Below are 12125 nucleotides of genomic sequence, written 5' to 3'. Positions count from 1 at the left end.
TGGAGTAATTGTTGGGATGCCACGGAGGAAATCTCCGTGTTGCCTAGACCACGGCCTTGCCCAACACAAGTTATAAATTCGGGCACCGCCGGGAATGGAACCCGAGACCCCCAGGATTACAAGGCCAGCGTTCTAACCGCTAGACCACCTCATCTTATTATTATTTAGTGTTCTGTCTGACGACAGGTCCATATGAACAGGATCCTTCCATCCTTTTCTCTTCTCGGACTGGGACCTGTTCATATACGTTCTTGGCAGATGATCCAGAAGAGGTTTGCCATTGCCTTCTTCTGTGTGTGAATGGAGTAATTGTTGGGATGCCACGGAGGAAAACTCCGTGTTGCCTAGACCACGGCCTTGCCCAACACAAGTTATAAATTCGGGCACCGCCGGGAATCGAACCCGAGACCCCCAGGATTACAAGGCCAGCGTTCTAACCGCTAGACCACCTCATCTTATTATTATTTAGTGTTCTGTCTGACGACAGGTCCATATGAACAGGATCCTTCCATCCTTTTCTCGGACTGGGACCTGTTCATATACGTTTTTGGCAGATGATCCAGAAGTGGTTTGCCATTGCCTTCTTCTGTGTGTGACTGGAGTAATTGTTGGGATGCCACGGAGGAAAACTCCGTGTTGCCTAGACCACGGCCTTGCCCAACACAAGTTATAAATTCGGGCACCGCCGGGAATCGAACCCGAGACCCCAGGATTACAAGGCCAGCGTTCTAACCGCTAGACCACCTCATCTTATTATTATTTAGTGTTCTGTCTGACGACAGGTCCATATGAACAGGATCCTTCCATCCTTTTCTCCGACTGGGACCTGTTCATATACGTTCTTGGCAGATGATCCAGAAGTGGTTTGCCATTGCCTTCTTCTGTGTGTGAATGGAGTAATTGTTGGGATGCCACGGAGGAAAACTCCGTGTTGCCTAGACCACGGCCTTGCCCAACACAAGTTATAAATTCGGGCACCGCCGGGAATCGAACCCGAGACCCCAGGATTACAAGACCAGCGTTCTAACCGCTAGACCACCTCATCTTATTATTATTTAGTGTTCTGTCTGACGACAGGTCCATATGAACAGGATCCTTCCATCCTTTTCTCGGACTGGGACCTGTTCATATACGTTTTTGGCAGATGATCCAGAAGTGGTTTGCCATTGCCTTCTTCTGTGTGTGACTGGAGTAATTGTTGGGATGCCACGGAGGAAATCTCCGTGTTGCCTAGACCACGGCCTTGCCCAACACAAGTTATAAATTCGGGCACCGCCGGGAATGGAACCCGAGACCCCCAGGATTACAAGGCCAGCGTTCTAACCGCTAGACCACCTCATCTTATTATTATTTAGTGTTCTGTCTGACGACAGGTCCATATGAACAGGATCCTTCCATCCTTTTCTCTTCTCGGACTGGGACCTGTTCATATACGTTCTTGGCAGATGATCCAGAAGAGGTTTGCCATTGCCTTCTTCTGTGTGTGAATGGAGTAATTGTTGGGATGCCACGGAGGAAAACTCCGTGTTGCCTAGACCACGGCCTTGCCCAACACAAGTTATAAATTCGGGCACCGCCGGGAATCGAACCCGAGACCCCCAGGATTACAAGGCCAGCGTTCTAACCGCTAGACCACCTCATCTTATTATTATTTAGTGTTCTGTCTGACGACAGGTCCATATGAACAGGATCCTTCCATCCTTTTCTCGGACTGGGACCTGTTCATATACGTTTTTGGCAGATGATCCAGAAGTGGTTTGCCATTGCCTTCTTCTGTGTGTGACTGGAGTAATTGTTGGGATGCCACGGAGGAAAACTCCGTGTTGCCTAGACCACGGCCTTGCCCAACACAAGTTATAAATTCGGGCACCGCCGGGAATCGAACCCGAGACCCCAGGATTACAAGGCCAGCGTTCTAACCGCTAGACCACCTCATCTTATTATTATTTAGTGTTCTGTCTGACGACAGGTCCATATGAACAGGATCCTTCCATCCTTTTCTCCGACTGGGACCTGTTCATATACGTTCTTGGCAGATGATCCAGAAGTGGTTTGCCATTGCCTTCTTCTGTGTGTGAATGGAGTAATTGTTGGGATGCCACGGAGGAAAACTCCGTGTTGCCTAGACCACGGCCTTGCCCAACACAAGTTATAAATTCGGGCAACGCCGGGAATCGAACCCGAGACCCCAGGATTACAAGGCCAGCGTTCTAACCGCTAGACCACCTCATCTTATTATTATTTAGTGTTCTGTCTGACGACAGGTCCATATGAACAGGATCCTTCCATCCTTTTCTCGGACTGGGACCTGTTCATATACGTTCTTGGCAGATGATCCAGAAGTGGTTTGCCATTGCCTTCTTCTGTGTGTGAATGGAGTAATTGTTGGGATGCCACGGAGGAAAACTCCGTGTTGCCTAGACCACGGCCTTGCCCAACACAAGTTATAAATTCGGGCACCGCCGGGAATCGAACCCGAGACCCCAGGATTACAAGGCCAGCGTTCTAACCGCTAGACCACCTCATCTTATTATTATTTAGTGTTCTGTCTGACGACAGGTCCATATGAACAGGATCCTTCCATCCTTTTCTCGGACTGGGACCTGTTCATATACGTTCTTGGCAGATGATCCAGAAGTGGTTTGCCATTGCCTTCTTCTGTGTGTGAATGGAGTAATTGTTGGGATGCCACGGAGGAAAACTCCGTGTTGCCTAGACCACGGCCTTGCCCAACACAAGTTATAAATTCGGGCACCGCCGGGAATCGAACTCGAGACCCCCAGGATATCAAGGCCAGCGTTCTAACCGCTAGACCACCTCATCTTATTATTATTTAGTGTTCTGTCTGACGACAGGTCCATATGAACAGGATCCTTCCATCCTTTTCTCGGACTGGGACCTGTTCATATACGTTCTTGGCAGATGATCCAGAAGTGGTTTGCCATTGCCTTCTTCTGTGTGTGAATGGAGTAATTGTTGGGATGCCACGGAGGAAAACTCCGTGTTGCCTAGACCACGGCCTTGCCCAACACAAGTTATAAATTCGGGCACCGCCGGGAATCGAACCCGAGACCCCCAGGATTACAAGGCCAGCGTTCTAACCGCTAGACCACCTCATCTTATTATTATTTAGTGTTCTGTCTGACGACAGGTCCATATGAACAGGATCCTTCCATCCTTTTCTCGGACTGGGACCTGTTCATATACGTTCTTGGCAGATGATCCAGAAGTGGTTTGCCATTGCCTTCTTCTGTGTGTGAATGGAGTAATTGTTGGGATGCCACGGAGGAAAACTCCGTGTTGCCTAGACCACGGCCTTGCCCAACACAAGTTATAAATTCGGGCACCGCCGGGAATCGAACCCGAGACCCCCAGGATTACAAGGCCAGCGTTCTAACCGCTAGACCACCGTGGCTATTGTTCTGGTTATAAAGAAGAATTAATCTTGTCAGAAGTTATAAATATGAAAAGTATTCTGTAGAAATTTGCAAGATGGCGCTAAGCCGTAATGATGATAAGAGTTTTGGGTCGCAACCGGATTACCAAACGAGAAAAAGATAAAACCACAGACTGAAGTGAACAGTTCGTATCTACAGTAAAGACTCTAAGAAACCGATAAACGTTTACGTCAAAGTTATCCACGGCCGCGTATCACAATCTGAAAGCCGATAAGAATTATTTACAAAATAGGATTCTAGAAAGCGAGGCGACCTTCTCTGAAGCGAAGTCACAACCCAACACTACATGCCCTGAAAGTTAATAATAAATTTTGTACACACGCGCGTGCTTTGGGACCTGATTTTGGAAAAGTGTCTTGGACAAAATCGAGAAACAGACGAAGCTGATGAGAGAACTGACGAAGAGATAAAAACACGGATGAAAGAGAAGTGGTCCGGAGTGGAAACGGTGAAGATATTTTGCGTGTTTCCGGGCAACGCAACATTTTCAAAAATATTTTTACGGGAAAGAAACATAATTTGAATAGTCGTATGTACGAAGTAAGGACCGGTGGAGCTTCAAAACGACTCCAACAAACATGGATACATCGGATAAAAAAAATTCCAATAAAAATCAGAAGAAAAATTTTTCGAAGAGCATTTTTAAAATTATTTTTTCGAAAAAATTATGCACGCATTGTGTTTCGGAAATGTATGGTTTATTTTCATTGCCAGCATTGTTTAATGCTCGACCTTGAACCTAATTAACCGCCTTCTTAATGCCTGGCGCCACCATCAAGGTCCTCCGGGACGCAGTCCGGGCGATCGTCCTGATGACGGAGGCAGTGAACGCCTGTGAAACACCTGTCAATGTGTACCCTACTACACGGTAGCAACGCCCGCTTTAAACGCAACAAGAGAGCCTTAGAAAAAAATCTTCGTGCTGCTGTTAACGGAGCGGAAGTTTCCATTGCTCGGATGCGACGAGAACACGATCGCTCGAACTGAAGAAGCAATGGCGTCCTTCAATCCTACGATCGCAAACCTCAAGCGGACGTGACATTACGAGACCACACACAGACTTCCGACGGATAAGAAAATTTCAAATGTTTCAGTCACCAAAAACACGTCGAAACACTCCGGAACCAACGACGAGTACCTATAAAAATTAAGGGCTTCGTAACAAAACGTTTCTCGATACCAAAAATCGACTTACATACCTCGATTAATGATCCACGATGTACAGGAGAAGAATTAACGTATTAATGTGATCCCAGTTTCACGCTCCAGTCGTCTTTACACGCTGTCCGTCAGCAATCTGAAGATACCGATCCCAGACAGGGTCGTAGTGTTTTCCAGTCTTGTCTTCTTTCCCATAAAATGCTCAGAACCCGCTTATTAGCGGAGTCCATCCCCTGCGATTATGCAATTCGGTAAATTACAATTACGCACGTGGTCGGTTCTTCGCGACGTAATTCCCTCTCCCTTCCGGTTGCCTGCTTGCAATCCACCACAGACCGTTCTCTATCCTGGGGCGACACCCACTGAAACGTTTCTCTGGACAGACCCCCCCCCCCTCCCAAGGGACCACAGGCGTCTACTTTAACTGCAGGTGTTGAAAGTATGGATCCTAACGTGGACCTTTATCAGTTAATTCCTCCGTCATGGCTCCTCCTTCCTGATCCACACTTGACGTGTCACATCTATGAATTTATAACCTCACATCCTTCGGATTCATTTTAATATTATCCTCCCATCTGCGGTGACATTGTCCGAATTACGTCGGCGAATCTAATTATGCACAAAGCGTCTCTTATTAGGACGAACGAGTTAAGTGTAGAAGCTTTTTAGTTCGTGAATATTCACGCAAAACATCGACGTTTCGCTGCATAACTTATAAGCACTCCAAAGCACAGCAAGGAACTACACGTCGTTAATCTAACAGAAATCTTAATGAGAGCTACAAGCCGGTATTATGTGAGTGTACGATGGGCCACTTTTGAGCAAACTTTATATATATATATATATATATATATATATATATAAATATATATATATATATATAAAGTTCCATTTGACCTTATGAAAAGTACCAGTCGTTCTATAAAGTACCGATATCAACCACAATTATTTCCCTCAGACAACTTTCAACGTGCCTAGCCTCACTTTAATTAGTAAACTAATTCTGTTCCCAAATGGACACGTAACGACACTTTACGAAAACGGAAGTTGCCAGTATTAAAACGAATTACATGTAAAATATTAATAAACGTTAAATATGTTTTTTCATTCATTCTTTTTTTTTAAAAAGATTTGGACGCCTTAAAACATCTTTGAAATAAATGGCCTGCCCTTCATATATTTTCTAAAAAAAAAAAATTGAAAATCCGTTAAGCTGTTTCATTGTTGAAACATCCCCCCCCCCTCCCCCGGGGAAAGAACGCGCTCAACTGTCAGTTCCTGGTATGGACTTGTTTATCCTCGACTGGAAATTGCGTGCTGGAAATTGACTTCTTACGAACGAATGTGAATAATAAATAACAGGTCAGTGCATTCCGCCCACATCCACAACAAAGCGAGCGAACTGCTTCACCCAGACAAACGCTACACGACACTGCGTGCGGAAATACTTTCGAAAAAGTCACACTCCACCAAAGTGAGAACGTAAGCGGACAGCCCTGAGACCTATCTGCAAGATCAAGATCAATGCAGCAAGCAAAACGGGACAGAACGCATTCCAGTACACGCTGCACCAACTGCGAAGGTTACAGGTGGTGTCGACGGTGAACCTCACCAACGGATATGACGTCGTTAACGTTCCACGTTCCCCAACACTGCAACCCTTAAGGGACATCGCTCAAAATGGTGAGATAAGAGCATGACGTGTCGTTCCTTGAGCGTTATCTCACTGGAAATAATCGCACTCAGCTTCTCTCTGTTCCACTGAGAAAAAAAAAAAGATCTGACAGATGTCACTTACCTTTAAAACGTGTTCCTGATCAGTGGAACTTTAAATGCAATGTCCCCGTCACCCTAAGTATCCGTTAATACGTCATTATTCTTGCAAAATACGATCAATTCGAATTCAAGGATTCAGGAAACATCCCCTGTTTTAAAAATGGTTCAAAGCGACACACTGCGTAATTTATCATAACTTTCATGAATTAAACCACATTTAGAACTTCACGACCGCGAAGATGGACGCGGTATGTTCCTCCAAAACGTTACTGTCGAAGTCCACACGGCCCTAAAGACAATATGCAAACAGGCGTGAAAATTTACGTTCAACACATTTTCTATGTAACACGTATTAAAAACAAAATGCATTTCAGAAATAGCTGCTGCACTATGTAGGGGCAAGGTTTATCTCAGGCACATAGAAGTGAATACCCTGTAAAATGGTGAACAGATGGAATAATAATCTGTTCTTGAGAAATTCCTTGCAGAATGCAGCCGGCTGGTATTCAACCTTACACCCAATTCATAACAATAATCATAAACTTATTTTCACAATACGTGTAGCCCAACGTTCTGTTGGTACGGGAATACGGTTAACAATCGAACACCGCCCTCGGTGAACGTCAGAAAACATTTTCGCCGGTCGCTGACACAAATAAATGGAGCCCAAATGACTTCTGTACTCAAAACACAAAAACGAAAACTTGCACTGACATAAAATCATATACCGTGAGTCAGAATCAAACTTATCACCTGGATTCGAACACATTTCGAAGTTGACAGCTGCGGATAAAGTGAATTCCAGCCACATCGGCACCTGATGACTGGAAATCATGTGCGGTACTTCGTTCGGCGGAGGTTATGAACTACATTTAGGCATTTATTTACATAAATATTATTTCTGTAACGTTTAAAAAATGGATTTAACACTTTTCTTTCGACCAATATGTTTGTACCAGAAAGTATTAAATACTACACGCCTGCTTTCATCGGATTTCATGTACAGTTGTAGTTACGCCTACACCCAACACTGCCACAGCACGGAAACTTTCACTATCTTTACACTTTAAAATTAATTTAACTAGCAGGAAAGATTAAAAACAGGCGCGTTATATTTACCTTGTTACATGGTCCAGCACGAACGAAGCATGATAAGCTGAAAGCACGACTTATATCAAACACTAAAAGCACATTAGAACGACACACCACACCATTCGCCGCCATGTTTCCACACTGCACAGATATTACCAACATACTGCCTATGCACACTAAATCGCAGCATCGAGCAGCCCAGAAAACGACATGCAGCGCATTCTTGTAAGGTACAGACGAGATATGTGTAATGCCATACAGAAGGCTGTGGTCATTTCACTAACTAAAAGCCGATAATCTCTAACTTTTGTTTCGAACTGCATTCATTTTAAATAGAGGCAGCCTAGAAGAAAAGTTGTCCCTGGTGTTTAACTAAGCACCACACCATGAATATGTATGGTGTTTTGGAGGAATAGCTCCACGCGTTCATAACCTCAGAACCAGATAGGGATGCCCCAACCACTGTTCTTTCTTTAAAGTGATTCATTACACATTGGTAAGGAGTTTGGGTGGGCCCCAGAACTGATCCAAATGTTGTGGCAAAGATACAATAACTGAACCGGATTGGTATTGAACACTGGTCACCCAGCCTGTAATCTAGTGACTATGGATCACAGTCATACCAAAACAACAAATGTTGGACAGTCAGAGAATAAGAAGACATTTCGTATCACTTTACCTATCCCTATGCTTAAGCTACAGTAGTTAAGAATAAAATGATTTATATATTTTTAGGTTGGTTATGATTGTTATAAAACAATGTGTTTTGATGGCACAATAATACATACTTTTGATACTTTGACGACACGTTCTTCAAGTGCCTCTTGGCTCTGATCTATAGACAGTTGGTAGGACTCCTTAGACAAGTGATCGGCCCGTCGCAAGACTTCTAACTGTACACAGGACAGCACAACATAGAAAGATAAACATCCATGCCTTGAGTGGGATTCGAACCCACGATCCCAGTGACCAAGCGGCACAAGGCCCACGCCTCAACCGCACGTCCACTGTGACGACCACAATAATACATACATTTGGAAATTAAAAAAACATTTTAAATTGGTTCCATTACTCTGCAGATAATTAATTTTAATCCAGACTGTGTGCATAGTTACATGTAATGGACTAGTGATTCTCCTCCATAGTACAGCCTATGGTGGTGTATATATATATATATATATAAAATGTTTTGGACTTAAAAATGGTGGATAATTTGCATTAAATCTGGTAGGGCTGGAAATTTGTCATAATAACTACAGTGATTTTATACTGCTATAACTGACCAAATGTATTGTTACCACTTTTATCAGAATGACAACATGAGCAAATATAAACTTACGAGAGACGGTATCATATATCAAGCTGATACTTATTGGAAGAAAGATATTAGGTACATACACAAATCTCAAGTTACAACTAATTCACCTGGAAATGTTTTTTTCACATGCTGGTCTAATTTACATTAGTGGGACGTTATATATATTACGTGCAGGGAGGTTTTGCAACAGTAACAGATAAATAAAGTCCTTTGCTGGCTTTTGGCTTGAAGTTTTCCTTTTCTATACCACAGGAAACCAAACAATCTCATTATTCACGAAAGATTACAGTAATGTAATTCCAGTACATTTAATGTGCGTAAAACAATCAGAATTCACACGTTCACTATCGACTCCATAACCAAGTTCGTATGACACAAAGTCTGCTGTAAAATCTGGGGCTAGCCTCGAGTAAAGAGGTAACATGGGAGAACAAAACTCGTGCCCCCACCCCACCCAACACACCATGCTTTTGTGTTACACGAGCACTTGCCGAAACCACTGCGTTGTCGTCACAACAAGAATTGCTTTACGCTGCCATGTGAAGCTTTCTGCGAACCTTTTGTTCTTTGTTAGGCAACAATAAAATGGATGATTATGAGAGATGATGATGAGGGAATTGGAAATTTAACAACAGTGAAATTGGTTTGCTCCCATATGAAAAACCAGCACAGCTACAAACTGCCACTCTCAACTTGAAACTGCAATAAATGTACAAATAATTTTTCTAGTGGAGCCTGAATTTTATTTTTTTACTGCCTAAACTAACTCTGTTAGGCAATGTCCTTCTTCAGAGGTTGATGATTCACACAGCCAAGAAATCGTGAGCCTTTCATGCACTCTGAAGGTTCATTACAATGTTCACAACAGCGAACCACTGATCCAAATCCAGAACCAGCCCAATCCAGTCCACATCCACTTCATATTTGTAAGATCCATCTTATATTATCCTCCATCTGTGCCTGATTATTACAATTGGTCTCCTTCCTTCCTCCATGCATGCTACATACCCCACCCAATCCTTACTGAAGTTATCATCCTAATGACATTTTGTTGAGTGTATAAATTACGTAGCTCCTTGTTATACAGTTTTCTCCAGCCTCCCATCTTCACCCCTCTTTGGTCCAAATATTCCCTTTAGCATTCTGTTCGCAAACACTCTCAAACTGCGTTGTACTCTTAACATGACAGGCAAAGTTTTTCTGCATCTCTGACAATCTTAAAGAGCGCATCTGTCGGTGAAGCGTTCATAAAAGTGATACAAAAAACGAAAGAAATACTTTAAACCGTCCAGAGCAAATAATATGAACCCCAAAACTTTCACATGTATTGCAGAAGTAAGAGACTTTATTCACCAAGCCACACGTCTGGAGTCTCAACACAAGCATGCGGCGTAACAACACCTAACCTCACTATCCATCTGGTTTGCAACAAAACTGGGATGTCATAAACAAATCACAGGTCGAGACACAACTCAAGACAAGCTCCTGACTCTCATGATGTGATCCTTCTACAAAATCTCAGTTCCAAAGATAAGAAGATAAGCCATATATTCCACAGACAAATATATCATTATCCTGCAATGCATAAGAACCATTTCTGTAATATAATTTACATTTGGATTCTCAACGCGTCTTTGGCTGAACATTTAAAAAGACGCTTCGATCTTTAATGCTTTCACATCTTAACTTAAGATAAATGCAGCATCTTACTTGTTGCAACAAACAAAATCATTGCTGGTGAATTTTAATAAAAACTTGAATATAATTGCTTTCTATTATTTATTGTCATCATCTCTTCTGTGCTTAATATCCATAAAACATACTGACTCATTTTTATAATTACACTGTATTTACAATATTAAAATGGCATCACTGTATTTATGAAGAATCTCCTTTGCCTGCTTTTAAACTAAACCAACAACTAATTAATTGTACCGTCAATTAACACTGGATATGAATATTATTATCATTATAAATATGTCACATTAGAGTGCTGAAAGGCTGAGACATCTTACAAGCATTCACACATCTTAGTAACTCAGTATACTAGAGTGATCCTCTCGCACGAGACCCGAGGCTTTAAGCAACAAAACCACTATTCTTTCACTGATGATCTGATAACCAGTGGTTTCACTGCCAAAGTGTGGAGTCTGTAGCGACAGTATTAATGTAAATTTCTTTAAAAATGTTGATACCAGCAGTTCCCAACATTTTCATACTATCACACAATCAACACATGGTGGACAAGTACATAATTTCATTTCAAAATTACGATTTCAATTATATTATCAATTAACATGGCAGCTTTGCATTTGGATAAAGTATTCAAAATAGCTCACGATAATTCCGATGATTCAGTACTGACTGTCAATGATATGGCTCAGTTCATATATTTTATAAAGTGAACACAGAAATTGCAAGAAAAAATTATCACAACCAGAAATCCATATTCCATTTTAAATGGTTTACTACATTATGATCCAGCTAGCTCTAATACATGGACCGCTGGTTGAGAACCACAATCTACATGTCCGTCACTATACAGGTAACATAATTTGAAGTTCCGCTATCTTCTTGGTTCGTGTGGGCGTCAATACCACACACATTACTGACATTGAAACAGATTCTATAGTAACATAGGCCTGACATTTTATTCTGTTTCTGCATGAACAACAGGAATTATTTACACGCTACAAAATAACTGTTTTTTTTACATTAATGGTACATAATTTGAAATAATTATAACCATGATCCACTTCACTGAATTTTACTCCCATAAGTCAAGGGAAGGTGAAGTAGACGTATTGATAATAATTTTTTAGAAAGTTGATCCCAAACAAATGACATTTTTAAACAATAATAGCAATAAAAAATGGTATGTTGACAATACATCTTGATGTACAGGAACCCATTTATAAATTCCATAAACCTTATTATCGTAGTCCTCCGGGTTGTGCTGCCACTGTGGCTTGTTGGAGTGCACTGACATATCAAACGCATCTGACGCGGCTAATCACCCGAGAAAATTTTATTGAGTTACTGCGCCGTGAAAGCCTCAAATCATACATTTCAAAGAAACATACTGCCACCACCTGCAGGGGTAGCATGATGCGATGTAGTGTAGTAGTTATCCTGCAGATGATGGGAACGAATTTTTCCAAAACGCTGGAAACCACGCACAAGACGACAAAGTGCCACAACTGAGAAGACAGCACTCCGGTCACAATGCAATGTAAACCCCAAATTTAAGAAAAATAACCTGTTCTAAAATCTGAAATCCTAACGATGCGTTCATCTCACAAAAGTCCATAATGAGAGAT

The 12125-nt window shown here is 42.1% G+C and overlaps 1 protein-coding gene across 1 annotated transcript in view; it reads right to left on the bottom strand.

Annotated features, from left to right (window-relative positions):
* MCU (mitochondrial calcium uniporter) overlaps positions 1 to 7653 on the bottom strand; it is a 77911-nt gene extending 70258 nt beyond the window's left edge. The window contains exon 1 of the mRNA XM_022081671.2: positions 7515 to 7653. Within this exon, the coding sequence (XP_021937363.2) occupies positions 7515 to 7649 (135 nt within the window). The 5' untranslated portion in view covers positions 7650 to 7653. The remainder of the gene's footprint in view (positions 1 to 7514) is intronic.
* Between the last annotated feature and the right edge of the window lie 4472 nt (positions 7654 to 12125).

Source organism: Zootermopsis nevadensis, unplaced genomic scaffold (assembly GCF_977971745.1).
Source record: "Zootermopsis nevadensis isolate Lab colony 2312 unplaced genomic scaffold, Znev_1.0 Znev_ptg000057l, whole genome shotgun sequence".
Lineage (NCBI taxonomy): Eukaryota > Metazoa > Arthropoda > Insecta > Blattodea > Termopsidae > Zootermopsis > Zootermopsis nevadensis.
This window is presented reverse-complemented; position numbering and strand designations above follow the sequence as displayed.